Source organism: Struthio camelus, chromosome 11 (assembly GCF_040807025.1).
Source record: "Struthio camelus isolate bStrCam1 chromosome 11, bStrCam1.hap1, whole genome shotgun sequence".
Classification (NCBI taxonomy): Eukaryota; Metazoa; Chordata; class Aves; order Struthioniformes; family Struthionidae; genus Struthio; species Struthio camelus.
This window is the reverse complement of record NC_090952.1, coordinates 13,048,272-13,074,238: the sequence shown is the minus strand read 5'-3', so window position 1 is coordinate 13,074,238 and position 25,967 is coordinate 13,048,272. Positions and strand designations below refer to the sequence as shown.

General features: G+C 48.8%; 1 protein-coding gene across 9 annotated transcripts in view; it reads left to right on the top strand.

Annotated features, from left to right (window-relative positions):
• The window catches only part of PASD1 (PAS domain containing repressor 1), a 58,619-nt gene extending 33,656 nt beyond the window's left edge, over positions 1-24,963 (top strand). For 5 of the 9 annotated variants that reach the window (XM_068956755.1, XM_068956753.1, XM_068956756.1 and 2 more), the window contains 14 exons: positions 318-431; positions 1,361-1,479; positions 2,334-2,416; positions 6,043-6,149; positions 9,188-9,335; positions 11,244-11,325; positions 13,431-13,554; positions 14,530-14,639; positions 15,234-15,320; positions 16,812-16,970; positions 17,923-18,135; positions 19,083-19,324; positions 21,115-21,322; positions 22,837-24,963. In XM_068956755.1, coding sequence (XP_068812856.1) covers positions 318-431; positions 1,361-1,479; positions 2,334-2,416; positions 6,043-6,149; positions 9,188-9,335; positions 11,244-11,325; positions 13,431-13,554; positions 14,530-14,639; positions 15,234-15,320; positions 16,812-16,970; positions 17,923-18,135; positions 19,083-19,324; positions 21,115-21,322; positions 22,837-23,007 — 1,967 coding nt within the window. In that variant the 3' untranslated portion in view covers positions 23,008-24,963. The remainder of the gene's footprint in view (positions 1-317; positions 432-1,360; positions 1,480-2,333; positions 2,417-6,042; positions 6,150-9,187; positions 9,336-11,243; positions 11,326-13,430; positions 13,555-14,529; positions 14,640-15,233; positions 15,321-16,811; positions 16,971-17,922; positions 18,136-19,082; positions 19,325-21,114; positions 21,323-22,836) is intronic. The other 4 variants (XR_011143410.1, XM_068956757.1, XM_068956758.1 and 1 more) reach the window with 4 other exon arrangements.
• Positions 24,964-25,967: the final 1,004 nt, after the last annotated feature.

The window sequence follows — 25,967 nt, the reverse complement described above, 5'->3', positions numbered from 1 at the left end:
AAATCCTGCCCGCACTGGAGGCAGGGGCAAGTGCCGCTGACTTCAGCACAGCCAGGGCTTCAGGCCAGCGCAGCAGGGGAACTGTAAAGCCACAGAGAAGGGGTGAGAATACATTTCCTTAAGCAAAACCAGCTGATCGTTTCTCCTAGTAGATATATATTTACTTCTGGCTCTCAAGAACATCGCAGCAGAATGTGCTCAGATACTGCAGAGACAGGGTTGGTATAAAAACCTCCAGAGATTAGATATGTTGAGCGTGCTAAAGTGCAGACTTCTAGTAACATTGTGTGTGTCTCCCTCTCTTTCTCTCATTTCAGCAGAAAAGCAAATAGAGTTTTGCTGCCATTTAGCAAGAGGCAGCTTAGATCCAAATGAACCCCTGACATATGAATATGTGAAATTTGTAGTGGATTTTAAATATTTTACTCATGGTAAGTTACTATTCCAGCCTGCTTTACCTCTGCGTCTCTCCTTTAAATTGTGCCTTTATCCATAGCCACGTAAAGGCCTTGTTTCAACTGAAAATGACCCCTAATCAGCAGGAATGGAATGTGCCGCAGATATGTTGGAGATGTTTTCCATATAGAAGTGCTGGGGAGGCTGCTGGTCAGAAGAGTGCAACCTTCTGAGTGCTCTGCTTAAAGAGGTGATGCAGGACCCACACTACATTTGACACACTGACAATTTTAAAGCAATTTATTCAAATAACCAGTGAAATTAAATATTCTGTTTCACTTGTGGCAGTGAATTGGCCCTTCTTAAAAATGAAATAATTGGATAAACCTGTAAAATCTTGAATCTTGCAAATGTTGGACTGTAAAAAGGTGCAATTTCCTTGCTCCAACCTCTTCATCACGTCTTCTAACATCCAGTATAAGCTGTCTTGCTTTGTGTTGAGAAGAATGTTCAGGGCAGAAAAATAGTCTCAGGAGTTCTTCCTGTATCTTCTTGGTCCTCAGTCTGTGATTCTGATGGGACGCTTTCAAAACATACAAGAAAAATAGCAAAAATAATGCAAAGCCCTCCACCCTAAAAGTCAGCTGAGCATCATTGTCTTTGCATCACAGTCTTCCAGCCTTCTTATGGACAACATCCCAGCAAGGAGGCTGTAAGTGCATGTTCCCAGCTGATCAGAGCTGTCTCATAAAGCTTTCCAGCAAGCCAGGGGGAGGTGGTTACAGGTGTGCTACTCAGAGCCTAAAGGGTCATTCTTTGATTAACATCAGCGTGTATCAGTGTGGCATCACGCTGTGGGTAGAAGAAGTTCATTGCTTGAGTTTCGTCAGTTGTTGTACCTGTCTTAACATGAAAAGAAATGTCTTCTTCTTCTTTTTAAATAAATGTATCCGGTTGTGTTTAGTGCCTACACCCTCCTGTAATGGCTTTGAGTCAGCTATTGCACGAGCTTTCAGGTCAGCCACGGAGGAGCAGATTTGCCTCGTAGCAACTGTTCGTCTTGTCACACCGCAGTTCTTAAAGGTGAGAGCTCTCAGATTGCATTTTTCCCTATATTCTGGAAATCAGGACTCAGTTGAAGAGCCTGCTACTTTTACTACAAGCGATGTTCACAGCTGTTTGCAAGAGGAGCCATGTTGCAGGAGCCTCTCAAAGAGTATACTTTGCAGCGTGAATTGTTTGTGCTGAGGATTTGTAAATGAGTGAGGACGCTGCTGTCTTTGAGGGTATTTAGGAATGAGGAAAAATAATTGCTTTTGAGAAGAGATGGTTGCATGATGGGATGTTTCAGAGCAGCAAGCTGAGGAAGTACCAATAAAGGTGACCAGCTAAACCGCCTGAAAAGTTGCAGCCAGTAAAGAAATACATTGCACTGCTCCCTTGTGTAAGAAAGTCACTCATGTCTTTAGACCCTGAACATCATATTTCAGGGACCTTTTTTTTCTGTTCTTTAAGTGTCCTGTGGCACGGTGCAATAGCAACGGTGATAACAACGACAGATGCTTCTTGCTTGACAGAGCATTAGCTAGCTTGGTTTGAAGCTGGCACCTGGTGATGGCATCCATCTTCAGTTGCCAAAATTTTAAAAAAGGTCAGGGGGAATTTTGCCTGCAGACTGCAAGATGAGGCCCTTAGGCTATTTATCCTAGCTCTGAAAGTGACTCAGCCCCAGGTAAGTTATTCAGGCACTTTTCATCAGTTTATGCATCTATAAAACAAGGCTTGCACATTCCTTAGAGGAAAAAAATCAGGTGTTTTTAAATCTCTTTATTTTACTGGGGCTTGCTATACTGAGATGCAAGATTCTTAGTCTTGACAGAGGGCTCCTTTTGTCGTTTCACAGAATTAAATATCTGAATGTGCCAACTGTTTTGCAGGAGCTCTGCAATGTTGAGGAGCCATGTGAAGAATTTACATCAAGGCATAGTTTGGAATGGAAGTTTTTATTCTTGGACCACAGGTAAGAGATTTGGTTTTGGTCAATGAAGAATAAACAAGCTGTAGTTTAAAAATTGAAAGTGCTGTGAGGCTATTGCCTGACATCCCATGTGGAATAGCTCTCATTAAATTTGACTACTTAACTAATAATACTCTGAACTTACTTATCAGACCTCCCGAAAGACTTTGCCCTCTTTCATATTTTAGACAGCTAAGAAACATGTAAAGTGAAGGGAAAACGTCTAGAAAAATATGACTGAGATACTGGAACTGAGTAGTGTGTGTCCTGCTCTCTCTATTGGTTTAACTCCTCTGTTTTCCCTCTGCATGTTCCACGAATTCTTCTAAATTGTTCACTGTATCAATAAACTTTTGAATTTCACCTTGGTAAATGCTGGAATTCATAAAAAATGAAAATGTAGCGGAATAGATGGTCTAACTACAGCTTTATTTTTGACTAAATAGAGTATGATAGGCTAGGCTAGGGCTTGGGGAACGAAACGGACTGGAATCAGTTTATTGAGTCGATTAGTATAGAATTCATGTTCTTCAGAAGAAGCTGGAGGTTTTTGCTCGCTCTTTGCTTCTGTGTATTTGGCAAGTATGCACGAACACAAGGCAAAATCCTGTTCTTTCCATTATCCCGCAGAGCACAGCAGCAATTGTCTTTGCAGAGTACAAGCCCTATGAAGGTAGTCATCACTAGAAAGAGAAGAGTACGAAATAAGCCTTATTGTGGGGGGCGGGGGGGGGAGATAAACTAAATATCATCTGCACATCTGGTACAAGAAAGAGAGAGAGAGAGAATATAAATAGAATTTGCATTCATGTATTAGGCAAGATATGTTTTCCACGTATCATACCTTGAAATGTAGAAGAACCGTCCATGCTGAAGCCTTACAGTTAATGCTGTGCGGTTTGGGATAGTCTGCGTATTACTCATGTCATCTAGATCTCGTTGGAGTAACTTTGCTTTCCTTTAATTGGTCTATCCAATCAGAAGCAGGTGATTAATGTTAGATTTCTAAATCCCTTATTTCTCTATCTAAACAAGTGAGCTGGTTTTCCAAAGGGCTGTGTCCCCAGCAGCTCCTGTGAATCAGGCAAGTAAGAGCTTTGCTAAACGTATCAAAGAGTCTTCTGATGAATCTGGGTTATGACTCAGAGAGGAGTCTCTCTGCTGCGGATGCTCACGGCTGCTCCATTCCCTCTGATATCCCCAGTGAGGAAACCGCTCTTTCTGAGAGTAAATTAAGTTAATGTGGATGCTGAGCCAGAGTTTGTGACAGCACCGGATGTAAGCGGTAAGCACAGACCCAAGAAAGAGAGAGGAATCATGTGGGTTGTCTCATTTAATCATTCATTCAAACCTCTATCCAGTACAGGCCTCAGGATCTCTAGTGCACTGTGAAATGCTGTTGACTGTTTTGTGGTGTCTTGTTTATTTACGTCAACTCGCGTGGCCTGGTGCTGAGAGGGGTGCAGTCGGCAGAGCAGTGGGTACCCAGCATTGCTTGGAACCCAGCCTTCAGCCATTGAACTAATATACCTGACAATGATATAAAGTGGAATGATGATAAATGGTGCAGAAAGCATCTTATGTCTGGATAAATATTAGAAAACTAGGAGAATCTGCATTCTGAATCTGCCTATAAACATGTGTAAAGAAAGAAAACCTGTGAACTTTGGTAGTGATCTATTTCTGTTCTGTCCTGTGGTCCTGTCCTCATTTTCCCTTCACAAAATTAAAAGATTGCAAGATCTCATCCTGCAGTTCTTGCACTGGGAGGTTGTTGGTTTAAAATCCCATCCTTCAGGCTTTTGACATAGTCACCAATCTCATGCTCAAGAAGCTCTGAAAAGACCGTGCAGTTGCATTTGCGTGGCCAGTTGCAGGCTGGAAGTTGAACTACCAAGACATTTTCAGATTGTTGCACAAGCAAGCTAATTCCTTGTCAAATGATAGATTAGAAGTATTTTGTGGTTACGTTCTATTTTAAAGAGTCTTAGTAAAAATCATGAAAGCATAGTACTTTCCTGATCAACTTAAAATGTTTATCTGATGTGCATCTGAAAGGCGTTATTGTCCTGAAGATAAGCATGTCATTAAAGACCCAAGAGATATTGGCACATTTGGTTAAAGAGACAGAAGAAAGGACACTTTAATAAATACATGTATTATCATCATTAAAAGAAATATGGGTCACATGAAGAAAAGGAACACAGTGCTCTATACAAAGTTATTTGAATAAGTAAGGCTATTTTGTGGTAGAGACCACTCTGTATTAACTGCTCTCTGTTTCAAGAGATTTGCCATCTGAGCATGTGGAAGACTGGTTCTTCCAGATAAGTCATTATGCTGGGCAGGTTTTAGGAGATTGCTCAGACTCCAAGAGTACAGATTTAGAGCTGGGTTGCTTGGCCAAGACAGTAGGACCCCCAGAGGTCTTGAGGTCGATCCATCCAAGCCCGCATATCCTTACACTTAAATAATTTTTGTTCACGTTCTTGGCCACGTTATGGCATTCACCTTCCCTAAGAGGGTCATTTGGCACACCAAGAGAAAGGCAGCATAAGAGGCACGTTTAATAGGCAATGACACCTTCAGACTGTCCTAGTTTTGAAACATTAGCTGTTTCAGTAATACACTGCCATCTTTATTCCCGAGGAACACACTGAACTTGGCAAGTGATCCTCGTGCTATCAGCACATCCAGCAGCCAAAACAAATAGGTGGAGCAAAATGCCGAATTAGCACAGCATAGTCAAATCCTGCCTCACAGAGTACACACGGTGCTTTAATTGATGCAAACAGGAGTACGCTTGTGTGCTAGAGGACAGAAGGTGGCTTGCTGGAATAAGAGGTAGATGTAAACATCGTATTTTTGGCCTCACCTTTCAGTGCTGTTTCCTAATCATAAGCTAGCAGGCTGCAGTGCAGGCTGTGTACAAGCTCAGTGTTGTTAGGTCAGCAGTTAAAAAAAAAAAATCTCAATTTTTGCCTAGATCTAGGCTTGATAGCAGAACAGTCAGAGAAGTCGTTTCTACCTGCCCATGTACATACTTCCTAGGCTCCTTCTCTACCGGCCAGAGAAATAACAGTCCTTAAAATGAGCCCCGTCCCTCTTCTCCTCTTTACTGCCAGCCTAGAAACACGTTTGCTGGTTTCAGTTTCCCAAGCTTTTCCATGGGAACAATTACTTTCTCTTTTACCTAAGCAGGTCCTGACACACGTTGTGCTTCCCACTTACTCTTTCTTCTACATTTACTACCCAGATGACATTTACATCCAACCTACTGGATAATTTTACTCAAGCTCCAGTTTAATATGCACATGAACATCCAAAGCATTTCTCAAGCTACACGTCTAACAAGCATGCTTAATGAATTGAGTCACCTGCATACGTGCATGCCTTCCTCTACGCCCACATGATGAGTAGGCTGTGAAACAATAAAGAGACACCTTTTCATTTTCTCAATTTTTGCATCTCTCCTGTTGGTTTTTGCTTGTGTATGAAAAGGTCAATATCCACTCCCAGTTTCCCTGCCAAGTATGAGATCTTTTTGATTGTTAGTATCACAGAGCATCTACCATGAAGTCACAGTATCAGGTTTTCTGTTTACTACCTGCTCTTTGCTTCCCTTCTAGGGCTCCACCTATCATAGGATACCTACCCTTTGAGGTGCTGGGAACGTCAGGGTATGACTACTACCACGCAGATGACCTGGAGCTTCTTGCTAGGTGCCATGAACACTGTAAGTTCCTCTCCCTCTGCTGCGTGCCTGACTCTGATCTCATTTTTCACTTGTGCAGAACCTTTTACTGTCATCACAAAAGGCATCCTTTCCTGGGGAGAAAGGGAATTCTCTCTTCCAATAAGAGAGTATCTTGGCTGATGCTTTGGCAGGTATCCTATTTGAACATAGGCATCTGAAAGTGAAATTAGAGTACTGAATGGGCAGTCAGAACTTTCCATCCTCTGCCCGAGCTTATCAGAGCAGCCCTGATCCCCAGGATTTTGCTGATTGCCGCAATTTATGGGGACTTTCGGTTTGCACTGGCTCTGGAGCTAACCAGGAGGCTCAGCTCACGGAAACGCACTCTGAAGGCAGCATCTGGATTGCCTTTCTGTGCAATTAGGTGTTGTAAACTTCACTTACTGTTAGTAAAATGGTTCTGGAAATTCAGATCTTCTATACAGAAATGCTGATTACAGATTCCTTGTGGGCTACAATAGTTTGTTTTCTATTAATCTCAAAGTAGTTTTGCCTGAAGAGTAAAAGAGCTGCAGCCAGCTCCCCATTACCTGAAGCTGGGGGTTTGGGGGCACGCCCAGAGAGAGCAGACAGCCTGGGCTCTTGGGAGTGCTCGGTCCAAGGCACTCCACACAGGATCAGCTTGGGTCCAGCCAGGACCACACTGGCTTGGTTGCTGGGAATGGGGACTTTCCCTTCCACTGGGAATATCTATGGGGGTGAGAAAAGTCTGTGAGCTTTCAGCCCAGATTTTTCTTGGTGTTGCAAGTTTGTAAAGATAGTTTTGTCCAGTTCTGGAGGTTCCTGAGCTGATGTGTTAACACCAGAAGAATCTACATGAACCCTATGCAAGATGAAATAGTGTGACCTACAAGAGCCTGTGTGGAGCCAGATCCAAAGGAGCACTTAGCCTGACTACTGCTGCAGTGTAGCGTGCTGCCAAAACACCATGTCCCACTGAAGGCTGGAGCTGATGTAAGGAAGGGCAAGAGGTGACAGGAAACATGGTCTAATAACCAGTGTGGTTTTCCTACCAGATGAGCATGTGAGATGCTTTACCCTTAAGACTGTATTTTTCCATTTTGCTACATGCGCTTCAGAATGAGATATTGAACCAGAATTACATCTGTCCTCCAGCTGGTTCGCATTGCCCAGAGGTGTAGTGAAAAGTAACCATGCACTTTGTAAAATGCATCTAGGTAATCAGATATTTTGCCAAGAAGTGTTGCTTATAGGTTTCCTGTTGGGCACTCTGGCCATCAGTCTATCTCTTCTCTGCTTGAGAGGAGAGTGTTTTGTCAAAAGAAAAGCAGGATACCCAGAGGGTGGAGAAAACGGGGTACTGTATTTGCTCTGAGATGCAGAGCAGCATGATGCAGGGACACCAAGAAGCTCTATAGACTCACCAGGACACGAGTCAAGAGGTTTGTGCGACTTTCTCTGACGGTGGATTGCAAACCGCCCCCAGCTCTACCACGTACCCACCATGCGTATCAAATACTATAGGATCTAACAGAGAGTGGAAAAGATGACTTCTACTCTGAAGTGTCAAATTTCCCACTCCTCCTTCCCCTCGCCTTTTCTGCACTGATGAAGACAAAATGCTGTGTATAAAACAAGCAGCAGGGGAAGCGGATTGCCTGGCTGATTACGCAGAAGAAACTGTGAAAGCGGCTAGACACAAGTTCTGTCAAGTGCAGCAAGCGCAAAGATGGGAATATTTTTAATTACTCTCAACTACGGTACTTTTTTAGTGCTCCTTGCTTAAAATAGCCATGCAGACAGAGTGAGATAACTTAGGCAGATAATATATCCTTTTGTTAATACGTGCTTGCAGTTCAATGTATATACTGACTGCAGTATGTGAGAGAGGAGTCTGATCGTTCAACAGAGTCCCTCTGTTTAGCGGTTTGCATGCCACATCTCTCCTAGCAACTGATCCCCTCTTAGACATTAAAATATATTAATATATATTAATTATTTTATATGTATTTATTATATATATTATATTATTATGTATTGAAATATATTTGCACAACACACCTGCAGGAAAGGATCTTTTAATCTTGCTGTGAGGGCAAAGTGAGGTGCTGGCCGAGTGGCTTATATGAGATGGCTCAGGAAATCGCTGGCAGGGCTAGGAACTGAATGCTTCCCAGCATGGCATGTTAACCAGAAGACCTTCTCTAAATATTTCATCTATAGCCCGTCACTGTTAATGGGAATTGCTAAATAAGTTAGTCCTGCTACTTAACAATGCAGAGATGCGCAGGCGAGGAAAATACTTGTCGTGCCATAAATACCCAGTTGCCAGGCTGACTGCCGTGGGCAGGCACCTTGCCTATTGTGAAGTGAAATTGTGAAGCTTAAACCATGTTTATATTTCACTTTAATTCATTAATTATAGGCATTTTATTTGCATTACTTATGGGTATTTTAAATGATCATGTTTTATTTTGTACTCCCAGCAGTCTGGGAGCAATTAATGTGGTCAGTCAATGTAGTTCATTCATTATGGTGCTGTTATACTACATCACCTGTGATTTTTGTGGACATACCCTGATATACCTATCAGGTCTGTTGTATTTAGGTCATCTCACAGAAGAAAACCTGTCCCCAACAGCTTAAGTCTAAGCAGTTAAACTGCTAGACTCCGCTATCGTATTGTTTATTGCCGTAATTAGGAACCTGTCTTCAAGCCCACCGTCTCTGAAATGCATTTTCATGTACTTGCGAGAGGCCATAACCCTGCTTAATTGATGTTTTTTTATTCTTTTCAGAGAAGCCCAGTGCCTGCTTTTGCCAGTTTTTGTAACTGATTATAAGAACAATCTCAAAATACAATAGCAAAAAAGGACCCAAATAACAACTCAGTATGTGGGTGTGTGTGTGTGTGTCATGTTTATGAGGCAGCAAGAGCAGTTTTAGTGCGGTATCAGAGTACAAGAAGAAAAGGGGGTATTTTATTAATCACGGCTATATGAAGAAATCTGGAAAACTCTTTTTTGGCTATTAATTGCCTTCTTTTTGTTAAACAGTGATGCAGTTTGGAAAAGGCAAGTCCTGCTACTACAGGTTCCTGACCAAAGGGCAGCAGTGGATCTGGCTGCAGACGCACTACTACATCACCTACCACCAGTGGAACTCCAAGCCCGAGTTCATCGTGTGCACCCACCTCGTGGTTAGGTAGGAATCACCATCCCACGCCTCGCCGCCTCTCCCCCGTGCGCTGCCGGTACTGTTTCCAGCCCTGTTTTGTGTTCGCCAAATGTGTGCTGTGTGTATTGACGCACTAAGATGATGCATAGTTGTAGAAAACTATTATGATAGGCAACTTGGAAAAAAAGTAATGTGTTTTCGTTACTGTTTTTTGGCAACCGGACCAAAAGCCTAGAAGCCGCAGCTGGCCACGTCTGTGCGTTACATTCCCCTTTTGTCCCTAACAATGACATGGCCGCATGAAGGATAAAAGCTATTAAGAATCAGACAGCTTTATGAGCGTAAATGGGATCATACATCTCCCACAAAACCTTTTGATCAGAGCTTTAAATATTTATGACTGGAAGTTAGCGGCTGTCCTGGTATCCGCATCTGTAATGTAAAATTTAGCCCATGATCCCCCCCTAGTGGGAAACCGTTGTGTACTCGGAGGACAAAGCTGCCGGGAGGGATAAGCTGGGGGGAGGTTTGCGACTGGCACCTTCTGGGGTGGAAACTGGTTGGTTACGGCTGTCTGCTCAGGAAAGAGTGTGTCCGTGGTAAGGAGGTGATTCCTGGAAGGCTTGCAAGGGTAGCAACGTCCCGGTCTGATCCATTAACTTGGGTAAATGTGTTCTTCAGTGTCTCTTTCTTTACTGGCAGGAATCATGTTTGTTGTGGTTTTTTTTTCTGCTCCCCCTCCTTCCTTTCAAACATCTGGAAGGAAAAGCACTAGCAGACTGGGATTATTTCTCAAATGCAGACTGAGAACGTCTTATACCAATAAACAGGTGTAAGTGGTTAGAATTGTGGGTGCTGATACAAACTACATGACATGCTATTTCAAGCAAATGTTTTATAGAGAGATTGCTTTTCAGCCATGTTGTTTCTGCCTCCCTTCAGGGAATTTGGCTGCACTTTAAGTTCTGAATTTACTGTGCGTGAACTTGTTTCTTCTTTCTGCTTCCACTACTTCTTAGATATACCACTATACCTAGTGGTATCGTCTTTGAAATACAGTTCTGCCTCTGAAGGTTCAGAATCTGTTACTGAAACAGATAGGGTAATAGAACTTTAGGCTTAAAAAGTGAATGCAGGAAAATTCAGTGCCTGCAGTAGTTTAAGTGAGTTCAGCTCAGCAACCCCCCAGAAAGGTTGTGGTCCATTAATATTTCAGCAAACTTAATTCTGGCTTAATTCTGCACCCCCTAGGAACAGGGTCCTCCACCAGAGGACTCCAGTGTCACGCACTGCTGCGCGGGCCTTCCTTGGCGCTGCCTCAGGTCTTCCTGAGCTCCACTACGACGTGTAAAAAAAATTGATTCTTGATCATCGGCAGGCTAGAAAATGAATGTACATTTACTATGGCAGTTTACGAGCAAAGAAGCTGTAGGATCATTTTTCTGCCTGATTGTGGAAAATGGGAACCTCCCTTATTAAGAAAACGATAGTGAGGACAAAGACACCTATTTTATCTTCAAAGACCAAGTGCACTTTGCTTTTAGGTTCGTCTTGCCTTAAAGCATCCAGGGCCAAAATGTGTGAAGGAGTGTCTACATTTGTGCTTGGAATTACTAGTGCAATTACTCGCATAGGCCCCATCATCTTGCTAGGACAGAGTGGGACTGTGACACTGTGCTGGGGTTTCTCATCTATGGATGTTCAGCACTTGCATTTATTCACGGATTGTAAGGTTGTATGACAATGTTCCTCTAAGTGCCTTGTATGTGAGTGTGCATGTGTGTGAGCTGTGCAAAGCTAGTGGCTCCAGCTGAAAACTCTTCAGGGACCTGTTTGTCAGGGGGGTTACTATAAAGTAAATATCCAGTGCATATGTTTGCACGGACAACTTAGACCTGCTGCTGAACAGTTGGATTTTTAATTTTTTTTTTTTAGTTATGCAGAAGTTCGAGCTGAAAGAAGGCGAGATCTTGGCCTTGAAGAGTCATCAATTGAACTGGCATCCTCCTCTTTAAAGGTACCATGTGCCTTCACAGTTCAATGAATAGGCTTTTAACCCACACAGAGTAATTGCTTATTAATCTTAGGAAAATATCTGCTCTTCCTCCTTCTTCTCCTTTACCCCCCTCTCCCACCAAGCCATCTATTGGGCTATGACTCCAGCAGACCCTGAGAATTTTTTGACACTGCATGGCTCTAAACTGCCCCATCTTGGTTCGGGCATAAAATTGCAAATACAGTAGTTGTATTGCTGCTGTTCTGAGTTTCTGGATCTTTCTGAGACCTCTACTCAAATGATAACGGAAACCATCTCAGTTCAGGAGGAGAATAGTAAAGGTGGAGCTGGAGCATAAGTTGATGTCCTTATCACCATTACTCAGCTGCAACAAATCTGAGTGGGGGGCAGCACCCCAGGGAGCGCAGCCCTCTTTTGCTAATGCTGGCTCATCAGTGGTGATCGGGCAGCGGCTGGCGGGGAAGGGGAAACGATGCATGATTCTTATTCCGGACTCCAATTCTACTTCCACTGTTGGGCAGGATCCCATCCAGCGTGGGACTGTGATCAGAGCAGTAATTGCCAATGGCTTGAATCAGTCTGGCATCCCAACACACCTCCTCAATTAACAGGGTCATTTCAATTACATTTAATTTCTTCCTCCTAATAGTTTACAAATAAGACCAGTAATCAAAGTGATTTTAAGTGGATTGTTGTGTAATTATCATCCCATTAGCCTCATTGGTCTTCAGATATTATTTTATAGAAACCTTTTGGGGGAAGAGCAGGGTAAGCTGTCCCAAAGACCTTTCTGTACTCAAGCAAAGACCATTCTGCAAACAGCTGCTTCTGTCTCACCACAGCACAGTTCCTTCTCTGTCTTCTTCCCCTCCCCTCTCGATAGCTGAGATATTTCTCTACAGACATTAAGCTGCATCTGTATAAGGTGTTGGTAGCTGGAAGAGAGGCAGAGGGAGCAATTGCTTCATCTTCTGGAGGGGAGCGAGCAGCTGGGGAGCTCCCAGGAAGGCCTGTGGAGGGTGATGCCGTGGGCAGTGTGGTCACCCACATCTGGAAGGTGGAAAGTCTCCTACTAGCCATCCAGTTAGGGGCTGTTTGCCATAAACCACCTGCCACATGGCATCTGTTGTTTTGGTATGAGACCTCCACAGCCATTAATAATCATTAGATTAGGCTATCCCCCTCCACAGATACGCTGCCCACAACAGCGTGCTCAGAGTGACTGCTCCCAAGGGTAAGGTGAGCACGGTTACAGATATCACCATCACCTGGTACCTGTCTTCTAGCAGGAGCCATTTGCCATATTTTCTCATCGGACTATCCCCATGCCACTGGACCGTGTCTCTTCCCAACCATCTCTCATCACGTCTGCAATGAGTTACGCCATTCCCCAGCCAGCTCCTCCTGCCGTATTCATTCATTATGTCTGCCACCACTCCCCAGCGTGCTAGAGCCGGCGAACTGTGACATCCCTGAGGAAAACTGGAAAGGAAGCTAATTATAAAAGCATATTTCCACTTGCACGCAGCCCTGCTGGCAGCCAGCAGGGAGGAGCGAGCAGCGCGGCAGCGCGGGGCGCAGTCCCAGGGCATCTGCCCGTCGCGCGGGGAGGGAGACCTCTCCCCCGTCTCACGGGCTGACAAGCGTGTGCTTGGGAAGGCGCGGGGTGCCGGTGCCGCTACTGCTGACTGCAGCGCAACGCAGCGAGCCCCGGCGGCTCTGACGCAGAGCAGGGCTCCCCGCTGCCAGCCTCGGGTGCACCCAGGGCTGCGGCTCCCTGCGCCACGTGCTCACAACAGAAACGCGTTGTCAGCACCCCAGGGCCGAGGCGCGCCGGGGGGTGATCCTGAGGAGCCGGTCTGCACCTGGATACGCTACGCCTCAGGGTGAGCGCCGAGGGCAGACTGAGCAATTCACCCCTGAGCTGCCCGAGGGGCTGCTGCAGCATTTGGTGCTGTTATACTGCAGCGCTGGCCCTCTGAGAACCCAATCTCTGCTTCTTTCTCTGAAAATGAGCAGTCCCGGAGATGAATGATGCAGGAGGTCCCCTTCAGCGCTGCCTTGTCCTGCTAATAGCACTGCTGCTTGTGCTTCACCCCTCACAGAGCCACGGCAGCTACCTGGACATCAGGCAGTGCGGAAACAGCCAGGAGGCCAGCCGAGAAGGAGTGTCGCTCTCGTCTCACAGCTCCCGGCGCTCCTCGCACACGGCGCTCTCCGACTCTGCGTGTAGGTGTCAGCGCGGCCCAGGGACCCCTCGGGAGGAGGGCGAGGAGTGGGGCTCGAGGCCAGAGCAACCTGCGAGCCCTCAGGAGCTGGGCTGGGAGTCTTCCAGTGGCTCCTTGACAGTGACCAACTCGGAGGGGGGCTGGAAGTGCTGGTGGAGACGTCCTCCAGCCACTCGGCCCCAGGGCTGACTTACTGGCCTCGACGAGTGGCCGTGCAGCAGCAGAGCCATGGCCGTGTACAGTGTCCTCGCTCATAGCCCATTGCAAACACGAGAACAGGATTTCCCATTTGCCATCAGCTAAAACTTGTAGCTCTTTGCTGTGACTCAGCTGATAGGAAGTACCTCGCTAGCTGGAGTAATGATTGTTTATCAGAGTCCATGGCTCACTGACAAAACTTCTGTTGTAGGAGAGTTAAAGTCCTGCTGCTAAATCACTGTAATTTTCTACAAGGCTCTCAAGATGGAGCGTAAAAGGCCACCTGGCCTAGCAGCTTCATGCGAACTGCTGTGAACCCTCTTGCTGCACTAAGATGCTGCAGCAAGGCAACCGCAAGGCCCTTGCTGGACCGTGGCATAGGAAGCAAACTCAGTGGACTTGTTCTTGAAGTGTTTGACAGAGGGAAAGTGGAAAAGCTCACTCTGAACAAGCAGAGAGAAACACTTAGAGAAAGCTGAAACCGAGAGTTATCAAAAAGGCGCCGAGCTAGTTAGACTGGGAGCGAGAAAGACAACAGTCATGAGCAGTTTGAGGATCAGCTCAGCTCGAGCTGACTCCTGCATCATTCCCATGCTTAGGAGATTATTATTGCAGATGTGTTGGTAAGGACCAACAACAGCCCTTGGCTGTAAGCAGCAGCAGTTGCAGTTGCTGCTCATCTACATACGCAGAGAGTTCAGGCTTAGCCAGGGTAGCCAGGAATGGGTTTGGTGTCCTCTGATTGCTGCCATATCACAATAAACCTTCTTTTTTCCAGCCACATCATCAATGCGACACACAGATACCAGCACTCCCACCAGGCCATCAGTGCCAATGGGTCAATCGGAGAAGGCAGCCTTGCGACTGGCATCAAGTGGAAGCGCTCAGGTAGGGGCTCTAGGGGTGAGCATAAGCCTTTTTTGACAGATGCCGTTAAAAAAACGAGCCATCAAAAGCCTCTCCACAGCAAGGGGCTTTACAGGCCTACATCTGCCCCTCAGCTGGATGTGCAGAGCCCACAGAGAGGTCTGATCCCATCTCCACCTGTGCTGGGCCTCAGGGTAGCTGGAGTTTCCCAGGGCTGTGAAGGAGCTGCCTGCTCTCAGCACTGGTGGACTGGTTGGACAGAGGTTGCACCGGTGCCTCTTGTCTTTCGGGAGTCAGTTTGCTCCTCAAGGCTACACGCATTCTCATACCACAAGCTCAGTTTTCTCAGGGTTTGTACATGTGAAGTGAATGTCATCCAGGATGTTTGAACGACGTTCAAACTGAGGATTTACAATTAGCAGGGAGGCATGCCTGAGGCTGAATTCTCCCTTTAGACACATCTTCAAACCTCCATGTGGAATTTTCTAATTGCAAAATTCATCAGTGAAGTTTGCATGGCTACTATGAGTTGATACAACACCAATGAGCAGGTCTTCTGGCACTGTACAGTAGAGGTGCTATGGACCTAAAATAAGGGAAAGTTTTCATTTCTAGGCCATAGCAACTCCTCAAGCCCCTGGTGACCACCTCACTCAGCATCCTGTGGCTCAGCCAGCAGTTCCTTCTCAGCAAGCTGTGATGGTACGTGTTTTATTTGTGTTAAATGCACTTGTACGGTCGGTCTACTGGGCAGACTTAGCAGCTCCAGTGACCTGCACTCCATCTCATTGCTGGTTGAGGGTTGAAGAGCTTTATGCTGGCTGCGCAGGGCTATTCTGGCCATGCAGGTAGTGCAGAGAGTCCACTGGAGCACGTCACTCAGGTGTTAAACACACACAAGTGTGACAGGTGCTAGGTTAGTAAAAATTGAGGTGAGAAACACGTCTCTAGAAAGCTCCCATGGAGTGCATTAGAGTTCTCTGTCTTTATCTCACCCTTAGGACTGGCTCTTGGCATTACGCCCAGCTCCAGGCAGGAGATGACGCATTTGCACTGCTCTAGGAGCAGTGCAGAGGTCATGCTGGGACTCCCAGCAGTCATGGCATAGATCTTATTTTCTTTCTTGTTCTTGGGAGGAGCAGCCTACCCTCATGATGATAACTTCATCCTTTCCATGCTGGTGTCTCTATACTGGTTGACACATCTTGGGGAGAACAAGCTCTCCATCCTTCGCACCTATCCACGTGCCAGGGAGGGAGCAATGGTCTGTGGCTGCCCTGGCCAATCCCAGCTTGCCACATGAGGCCAAAGTGGCTCCCGGGGGCAACTGGAAAAGCTGGAGTGTTCAACGCCCTTTTTATTTCTCTCTGCCACGGAGATTTTCTTACAGTGAGACTCTTACCACCACTTATTCAGCAAGGAGACAGAGCAGGTAGAACAACAAATGACCAGTCTGAAAGAATATTTAGATTTACCCAGGCTGTTAGGGCCTGCTGAAGATTCACCTCTGAATTATTAGCGACTCACTCTAAGAACTGGGAGCAGAAATGGTGGTGTCATAGAGGGTTTAGATAGGCGAAGGAAAAAAAAAAAGGGAAAAAGTGGGAGCCAGTAAATCATAACCAGTCAGCGAAGTCCCATCCTCACAGGGTCAGGTAGTAAACATCCAGTATCCCCGAACATAGCAGAGGGATTGAAGATAGCCAACATGGGATGTTAAGGGTGGCTCCCAGGGTGGGGATTACAATCCAGCTTAAGCCTGGCTGTTGGGAAATATAATCAACAGCAGAACTGGACCCCCCCCCGCAGGAGGTGCTGCGACAGTTAGTTAGAATTCAAAGTGTCTGCTGCGAAATATAGGTGGTCCAAAATGAGCGCAGTATCACACTTAAGAAGGAGGGGAATCACATGCACAGGCAGGAGCGTAGCAGAAGGAGATCTGGAGCGAACCACAGCGTGTGAGCCAGTGTTGTGCTGCCATTCTGGTAATATGGTAATACTTTGGGTGAAATATGCAATTCGCTTTTTTTTGTCAGCATCATCTTTTCTGTGTCAAAAGCTGCTTCTTAGAGAATAATGTTTCGGGAAGCTGCCTGCCCTGCACAGGCACAGTCATTTTTCTGAAGCCAGCACCATCACGAACGTGAGCGGCAGCACTGGTCCCGCCTGTGACCTGTTCTCTGTTCTCCGCAGCCAGTGTACCACTTCCCCGCGCAGCTAGGGATGATGCATCAGCTGAAAGAGCAGCTGGAGGAGAGGACTCGCATCCTGCAAGCTGACATCAAGACACAGCAAGAGGAGCTGCACGTCATCAAGGAGCAGCTCCAGCTAGTGCAGGACTCCAACCTGCAGGTGCGCAGCCACCCATGGGTGCCCGGTGCTCACCTCTCTGCTCGCCGGGGACCCACAGACCCCTTGCTTTCCTTTTGAGCACTCAGCTCAGTAACAAAATTGTCCGCAGCAAAAGCATTTAGAAATGAGCTCTGGTTAGACTGGTAGTACAGTCTCAGATGTGTGAGCGGCTGGAGAGGTATCTCCTGAGAGAGAGGAGGCATCAGGATCTGTTTAAAAGTGTTGAATCAGTAATTTTCCTGTTTTGGGGGGGAAAAAAAATCCTGAAGAAGTGATCAAATTAATCAAGAGCACCCTCTGCATGACTTGCTCTGAGGTTTAATGGCTGGTTAACCCTGCTGCATCCCTAGTCCCATTCCCAGCTCCCTCGCACTACTCCTGTGAACGTGACAGGCCTAAGGGGACCGGAGCGGTCGTGGCTCTGCATAAATATTTGGGCACAAGCGAGCGTGCCCTGTTACTGGCGGTTCACTTTGCTGCGGGACTGAGCGCTGCCGCTGCTGCTGCGCTGGAGCGCCTCCGGCGCGCGCCGCTGCCCGTGCAAGCCGCCGGGACGGGCTGCCAGGGATGGCCTTTTGGATGTGCCAGAGGCGCGTGAAGGAGAGGAGGAGATAAACCGTTGCCCACAGATGACCAGCTGTGTTGGGGGGGGCCATGCGAGACCGCCTGACAACGCTGGATTCACAGTCCCGCTTGCTTGATGCCACAGGGTCAGATGCCCACCCTTAGCCACCCCGGGCTAGGCGAGTGGAGCTGAAGTGTTCTGCCTCTCGTTACCCTGAAAAGCTTCTGTATTCGACGAGGGGAATGCAGACCACAGGGAACATTTCCTTTTGTACTAGCAGTATTATTGCTTGCGAAAGAGCGTGCCGTTACTCCGTCGAGCAGGTCATTAAAACAAAAAAAACAGTGTATAAACTGCGACATCTCCTATATCTCTTTCTTCTTAAAGATGTTGATGCAGCAACCGATGCCCTTAGTCTTTAACAACGTGCCGCACCAGAGTCCAAGAAGGCCGTCGCAGCAGCAGCAGCCTGGGACAACCAGGCAAAGCACAGCCAAGAAGTCGCAGCAGCAAGGCCTTCCTGGGACAAAACACTACTGTGGCCCTCACTTACCGTCCCCACGCCAATTCCTCAGGGAACCTGGTGGCCCTTCTTCCCAGGTTGCTAGCTACCTCTTTATCTTTGTGCTTGTTGCCTGGCTTTTTAAATAATTGTCTGACAGCTGTTAAGGATAAAATTGATGTGTAGGACAATGCCACCTTGTTCATGCAGTGTTACACCTAGGCTGAAGGTAGCCCTTGGTACCTGCACCTCCCTCTGTGGTCCCTCTTCTCTCCCATGTGTGTCTTTTAGTCTCTAATTGGCATTAAGAAATTTGTTTCAAGAGGAAATTGCAAGTCATGTCATGCCATTGGAAAAAAAAAAAAAGGCTCAGTTGCCTAGAAGCGTTAAATCACTGCAGACCATGGAAAGCACTTCTCCTAACTTCAGTGGGATTGTGTAGGAGAATGGTTCGGTCTTCTGACTCATTTCTGTTTTCAGTTACCAGAATGCATCTTTCATAATCAGTGAGAGTTATAACCTAATCACTTAGAGAACTAGGCCTAATTTTAAAAGAGTATTTTTTTTCTGTCTGGGAATGCCTGGAAGTTAGCTTTGAAGAACATGTTTGTCATCTCTAGACCAAAGTCCAATGCAGAGATGGCCACGTCTCTTTGGGAAAAAATTTAGGTGTCCGAAATAGAAAAAGTCTGAAAACTACTGCTTTTGAAGAAGCCCTAGAAGCTTTTCTTGGGGGTTTGGATTTGCAGCCCTTCTCCCTTCTTAAGCTGTTCCCGTCTCCCTCGCACCTCGGCTGTCCTCGCCCTTCCGCTCTGATTTAGCAAGAGACCCTCTGCTTCCACAGCTGGGGATCCCGGCGCCTGCCGTGCGTGGGCGGTAATGCAAGCGGGTTGTTTGTCCTCCGTGGTTCTTATGGCTTTGGTCAGGGAGAAAATTCTACTGTTAATTGTCCTTTTGCCAACTGCATATTTAAATGAGTTATTTTAGGCTTCTAGTAGGGAGCTGTTAAACAAAAATGACGTGTGTGTCTGTATCTGCATTTCAGGGGCAGCAGCAGCAGCAGCAGCAGCAGCAGCAGCAACAGCAGCAGCAGCAGCAGCAGCACCTCGTGAGAGGAAGCCAAGCCCAGCAAACGTGTCTGCCGGGACAGACGAGCATTTCAATGCCCCTCTACAACAACCCCATGGTGTTGTCGCAAGCGCATCCCATTACCGTGTCTGCGCAGGTGCCGCCTGCCGTCGGTGAAAGGCAGCAGCAGGCTGACTACAGCCAGGACAGGAGCCTGAGGTACGCGTGCAGCCCCGGCCGGGCCGTCCCGCTGCGGGTGACAGGAGCGTGCCGCAGCCGGGCGGCGAGGGGGGCAGGCGGCCTTTGGGGGCCGCGGCAGGGACGCGAGGACCTGGCCTGCCGGCGAGGCAGGCGTCGGCGAGCGCAGCGCGCGTGCAGGCAGCGCGCCCTCCGCCCGGGGCCTGGCGCCCTTTTCTCTCCGTGTTCCCAGAGGTCATCCCCGTAGCTTCGTAACCTCTAGACCTCAGCTGCTGTCAGAGAGGGTGAACAGGAAAGCCGGCAAGGACAGTGCTTCCCAGACCGGGCTCTGGTGTGCTCTGAGGCTCCAGAGCGTCTTTGCCCTAGCTGAGAGAAGTGCTATGGCAAAAAACGCTTTTTTGGTACAAATCTGGAAACTACCCACAAATTATTCCGCTCCCTGTCGGGGAGCTGTCTGCAGGCACTCTCCACGGAGCTGTCTGACAGCATCCAGCCATTTCGAACTGTCCTTTAAAAAAAACCCCACCAAAATAAAACAGGTTGCCGAGAGGTCTCGCCATCTATAAAAGCTTTCGGGTTATTTCTGTAGTTACAGGACCAAATCCCAGGGTCAGCTGTAATGGCGTTTAGCGCCTGATTGTGCACCCGTCCCCCTGCCTGCCCGTGCGCACGCCGGTGCTGCCCGGGCCGGCTCCCAGGCACTGAGCACCAGCAGAGTCGTGCCAGGGCCGCGCGCAGCTCCGCGTCGGCCGCTTGCCGCGGCGTTGCCCGTGCTGTCACAGCAGCGCTAGCTGTCTCCGCTGGTATCTGAAGTTGCAGAAGTTGCAATCACAGCAGTAGGTGAGTTGTAGCCGTACCTAGAACAGCACACAAACGTCTCTGGTGCCCAGAGCCCACGCTGGGAACGCCTCTCTGGATGCCTGGGAGCTTAATGTGTGCTTCTGTCCAAAGCATACGCGGGTCTCTGTAAAAGGAGCCTTTCGTTTGTAATAAAGCAAAACAGTCTGTGATGTTAATAACATCAGCTGATTATTTCTTGCATGGAAGATTTAGCAGGTTTCAGCTCACCTCCGTGCGTGCCTCAGGCAAGGCGATAGTAAGCGTTCCATTGCATTAGCTTTTCCAGGGTGGCAGCGATGGTTTGCATGCTTGCGTGGAGTTTTTTCGGGGATTTGTTTCTAGAAGCTGGCAGTCAGGAATTTGAACATCTGTCTTCCCTGGCTGGCCTCTGCTTTTGCTCCACTGCAGAAGGTTGCTGGATCGGTCTGTCCACGCCTGGATGCCTGCTCCTCCTGGCAGTATCCGTCCACCCAGAGCAGCGCTAGCAGGCAGCAAGGCAAGGAAGCCTCGGCTGTTGCTTACTTTCGTACGTTGATTTATCAGGGCACTTTATGGCTGTGAAAATTACTTCAAAAAACTTGTACACAGTCACAGGAACACAAACAATTCCAGACTTAGAAAGCAAAAGTTGGTGAGGAGGAAGAAGTACCTAGAGTATTTTTTTTAATTAGGATGAACTTTATGGTAACTAAAATTTTTTGAAAAATATTTTTAACTGTTTTCTAGCTTTTGTGAAGCCTAAAATGTTCGACGAAGTCACAGAGGAGACATACAACCTTAAAACCCTTCGTTTTCTCCAGGTCCAGTCTGGAACGCATAATGGAGAGGGAAAACCTGGGGCCTGTTTTTGGCAGACTCTATGTGGTTTAACAAATTTTGTCCCAGTCTGCGAGCACCTGCGTTCTCCAGCGTCTGTTCCCATGGTGGGTTGGGGTTTGTGTTCTTATGCTTTATTTTGCTTCTCTTGGCAGATTTGTCCCAGAGCAGCAGATCTTGCCTCCCCCAATACAGATGCAGCCGATTACCTGCAGCACGGTCCGACCTCCAGCCCCGTCGCCCGTTTTCTCCCCATCTCTGATGATCCCACACACCAGTTTCACGTCCCACCAGACGAGCACCCCAGTTCATCTCCACCAGTGGCCACAGCAACAGGTTCAGCAGCATCGTCTCTACCTTCAGGTAATGGACTTGGAACAGGTTTATAAGTATGCACAAGGCTGGGTTCTGAGAACCAAAGCTTACCTGATCCCAGTGAAATCTGACCTGTCTTACCCGACAAACTCTGACCAGTGCTTACCTGACCGTAATCGCATCTCACGCGCCTGCCATTCCCATTGCATCTAAACATACCCAAGTCCTCAGCGTTTTTCAGGCTTGCTCAGTACCCAAGTCCAAGGCCATATTTTCCAAAGAACTCAGCTACTACTTAGTGTCCAGAAGAAATACCCACTTACTCAAATACATCTCCACATCCAGGGGAGCTCCCCTAGGAATCTGTTTATAACATGGTAAGGGATAAGGGCTCTTTTGAAAAATATGCCTCCTGCTGCTACCTCTCAGCATAGCAAGGCTCTTTCTCCAACTGCTGTCTTTTCTTTCTTTCAAATCACTGTTTCACAACAAAAATCTCTGGAGAAAGTGCGTTTGATTTTGCAAAGCACAGCTTCATCGGTGCATGCTGAATCAATAATGCTGCCAAGGAGAGGGATAGTTTATTAGAATTTACTATTTAGTAATATACTCTCCAAGACTTGCTGGGCTGGCAGAGGTAAGTTTATGGCCCTTCTCCCAAGATGTAGGAAAACAAAGCAAGAGGGTTAGATGAAGCTGAAAGCAGTTATGCTGCAGGACTGGACTGAGTAAGCACTGACTCACTACTGTCAGCAGATGCAGAATGGGACCTGGAAAGCTGATCGGCTCCTCAGTAGGCCGCTACGATATGGCACCAGTGCAGCTGGTGTGATGGCCCTCCGCCAAGTACGACCCCTGCGCATGCACACAGGGCTCTGCAGGGCTGGGCAGCCCAGGCAGCCCGAGCAGGAGCTGGAGGCATTTGCTTCCATCGCTCAGGAGGCCGAACTGAGTGACTTCTCCAGAGTTGCACATGGGACAAGAGCAGTCTCGTGCTCATAGGCTGCACAGAGGTCCCATGGGCTAACACTGTGCGCAGCAGAGTGATGGTGCTGAGGCGTGGATAATAGATAACTTCAGTGCAACAGAAAAATCAGGCTTTGGTGCCACAGTGGCCTTTGCTGAGGGAGGAACCAGCAGGTCCAACTCTTTGGGGTGTCGGCTACGGGGTGATACATGGACAAGGCTGCTCTGTGGCCTCTTGAGCTGTTGCCTGAAGACCATTCCCTCAGAGGATGGAAGTTGCACATCCACCAGATTTTGCTGCACTTCCAAAAAGTGGTTTTTTTGTTTTAGCTCTCTCCAGCCTTGCTGGAGTCTTCTGCTGGGCTCCACGGCGGTCTATCCGTATGGGTAGGTCTTTCTTCATCTTTGCACTCTCCAGGCAGCGTTTGTCATGCTGGTAACACCAGTGTCCCCAACTGCTTTCTGCAACCTCTAACCTTGGTGGGCGGCAATGACCTTGGGGATGTGGCTCGCGTTCCTTGCTGAGATCCTCAGCATCGGCCCCCCCCACCAGCAAGAGGGGACAGTCTGACCCATGTCTCCCGCCCTCTCTGCAGATGCAAGGTCCTGAGTCGGTGCCGGGGGGGCCGAACCAGTGCGTTTTCCAGGCATCTCACGCCCCGCAGCAGAGTCCCATGGGCTACTTCGTGCACCCGCAGCAGCCGAGCCGCCACGCGCAGGGCCAGCCCTGCAGCCTGCCCGACCTGCCGGAGATGCAGCTGCCTTGAGCGCTGGGCCGGGACGGCAGCATGATCTCGGCCGCGGCAGCTCGGCGCCCGGCGCGGGCCAGGGCAGGGACGACGCTGCCCGAGGAGGAGAGGACCCCCCCTTGCGCATGGGAAGGGAGAGGTTTGGCCCCGCCGGAGGCAGGAGGGCTCGGGGAGAGCCGTGTCCATCAGCATTTCCACGCGGCCAGCCTTCAGCACTGCAGCGGCCGCCGAGCCGGGCCGGGACCCCTCGGACAGCAGGACCGCGGCGCGCGGGAGACTTCGGCTGTGAGTAGCTCCAGCTCCCGTCTGCGTCTGTCCCGGAGGGAGGGCGTCGTGATTTAAAGTGCTAAAAGTTATGGGGGCGAGCGGTGACTAGGCGGTGGGCGTCCGGACGCCGCCGCCGCCCCCGAGCCCTGCGTGCCCCTGCCCCGTCGGAGGGGGAGAGGGGGGGGGCGTCTGGCTGCAGGGATGGTATTTGTCAGGTCACCTTGATGCTCACTTTGCAACGGAGAGAAATAGTTTCCATTCAGGACTTGACTGCTGAGAGTCACTGTGAATTTACGACCAGCGTTGGGGAGATGCACACAAACGATAGCAGTCGGCAGGATACCGTTGGGCTAGCGTGTACATAGCTCGTTTGGTTGTAGTAGGGCCATCGTGGAATTTTTTTTTTTTCCTCCTTTTTCCTATACCTCAAGCCCACAATTTTTGTTTTCCAGAAGATTGGATAATGCTGCTAAGTCACGTAACACCACTTTTGCCTGAATTTCTTACTCTCGTTATACCAGCTCACGTCGCAACTAGTAAGGTATTTGTCATGTTCCATTTTGGTTAACAAGTGCAGATAAATTTGTGTGTTTTTACTCCCTGTAGCCAAATTTTTTTTTCAGATTACAGACAAAGATTCCTTGCTCTTACTTTGTTGTTATTTTGTTTCAAGTGGGTGTTGCTATAAGTGTTTCTTTACACCTAAAAACAAAAAAAAACCCCACCACCTATGACAGCAAACTTTGTGGTTTTGCTAGGTCATGTTTCAATCTGACAAACCTAAAACTTACTTATACTCACAATGCCACAAGCGATGTTACAAGCCCGCAGGGTCAGCAATAAATTGTATTTTTGTAAAGTGTCACTTTTTAACTATATATGTTTATATTCATGAATTGAAAAAAGAGAAAGTTTATTCCTCAGTGGGTGTATAGTAAAGTGTCCCTACTGTTTGTGTCTTTCCAAAGGAAAAATGAAAGCGTACGTAAGCTTTCCACGATAATGGTTAGTTAGGAACAAATTCCTCTTGGAGAAAGGTTTCAGCTGACAATCAGAGCAAAGTTTAGGGACAGGTTAGTTCTTAACCTCTGTCTAGGCAAAGCCAAGCTTTTTATTTATTTTTGCTTGCTTTCTTTCTTTTTTTTTTTGCATTTGTTTGCTTTTCCCTCCCGAGCAAGCTTTTTCTTTTCCTTTTGGCCCCTTGCAGCACGCCAGCGGCTGGCCACCGCGCTCGCTGCCGCGCAGCCTTGGGCCCGTTGCACAGCGGGTGCGGGGTTGGGGGGGGCCGTCAGCCTGCAAAAATAAACACAGCAACGGCAGAGCGAGGGCAGCGCGCCGCTGCAGCCGCGTCCCCAGCAAGGCAGGGAGGGCGCTTGGGGCAGGCCCGGCCCGGCGGGGAGCGGGCCGGCGGCGCCCGGAGCTGCTCTCGCTGCAGCCGCCCCGGCAGACGCGGCGCGGGCGCCTCCCGCTCATGCCGGCCGTGGCGGGTTTTTTCCCGGAGCAGGTGCGGGTAAGGGGGGGGCAGCAGCCCCCTCGGCCGGGGTGGGGGGGGCTGTGGCTGGTGTAGCTGAGCGGATCCCAAATCTCGAACCACTGCAAAGAGCAGCAGCGGCTCCAGCGGAGGCAACGTCCAGTAGCCGCCGGGAGCGAAAATAGCAACCGTGTTGACCCTTACAGCCTAGAGGCCAGCTCAGGCCCAGGCCTTGGGGAAGGGCAGTGGGCGCCCGGCGCCACCGCACGCTCCCGCAGCCGGGGCCACAGCTGCAGCAGCCCGTGCCTGTGTGTGGGTCATATACATAGAGATATCTATATAGATAGATAGATATGGTTGGTTGTGTTTTGTTGTGTTTTGTTTTTTTTTAAAGCACTACTACTTTTAGGGTCCTCGCTCCCAATAAACTAGGGGGTTCCTGGCCTGAGGCCGGGGATGGAGGAGGCTGCATTGGTGGTTTTCTCACTTTGGTGCATAATGTTAGCGGGCAGGAAAAGACAAGCACACCCACACGCACACCCGCCCGCCCACTCGCACCCCGAACGAACGACAAGTCCTGCACTCCGTTTCTGTCCCCCGGTGCCGCGGGCCGGCGGGGGCCAGGCGGTTGCATGTCTCTCTCACCTGGTCAACCTGTGTCACCCCAGAGCAACACAGCGGCAGTTTGGTTGTAAATGAAGCCAGACCATGGCAGGCGTCAATCAGCTGCGTCCCAGCAGTGGCGGTGGTGGGGAAGGGGCGGTTTGGGGGAGGGTTGGGCTGTTCTTATTAACAGGGCCCGACAGGGAGGTAGCTAAGGCCGGGTAGCTTTTCTGGCGTTGCCGTGGCTTTCAAAGCCTGCCTGCAAATAATGGGTTTGGGTGCTCGGGGGGGGTGGGAGGGGTGCTTGCAGCGGGGGGGCTGCACAGCCACGGCGAGGGCTTGGGGGGGGGTGGGTGGCACGGCTGCCCCGGCGCGGGGGCCTCGCTGCAAGGAGCATAGGAGGTTTGTAGGGGTGCTTGCAAGGATGTTTACATGTTAGCTTGGCCTTGCTGAAAACCGAGAGACTATAAACCATGCACTTTATCATGTGCCCCTCTCCCCCCCCCACCCCAGTGTACCCCCGCTGTCTCTGCCGCCTGCCGCGTCCCGCTCCCGGCGGGGGCAGCGGCCGTGCGCAGGGCAGCGACGGCCCGTGCCGGCAGCCTGCGCTCCTCAGACATGCTCTGGAAGGAAAAAT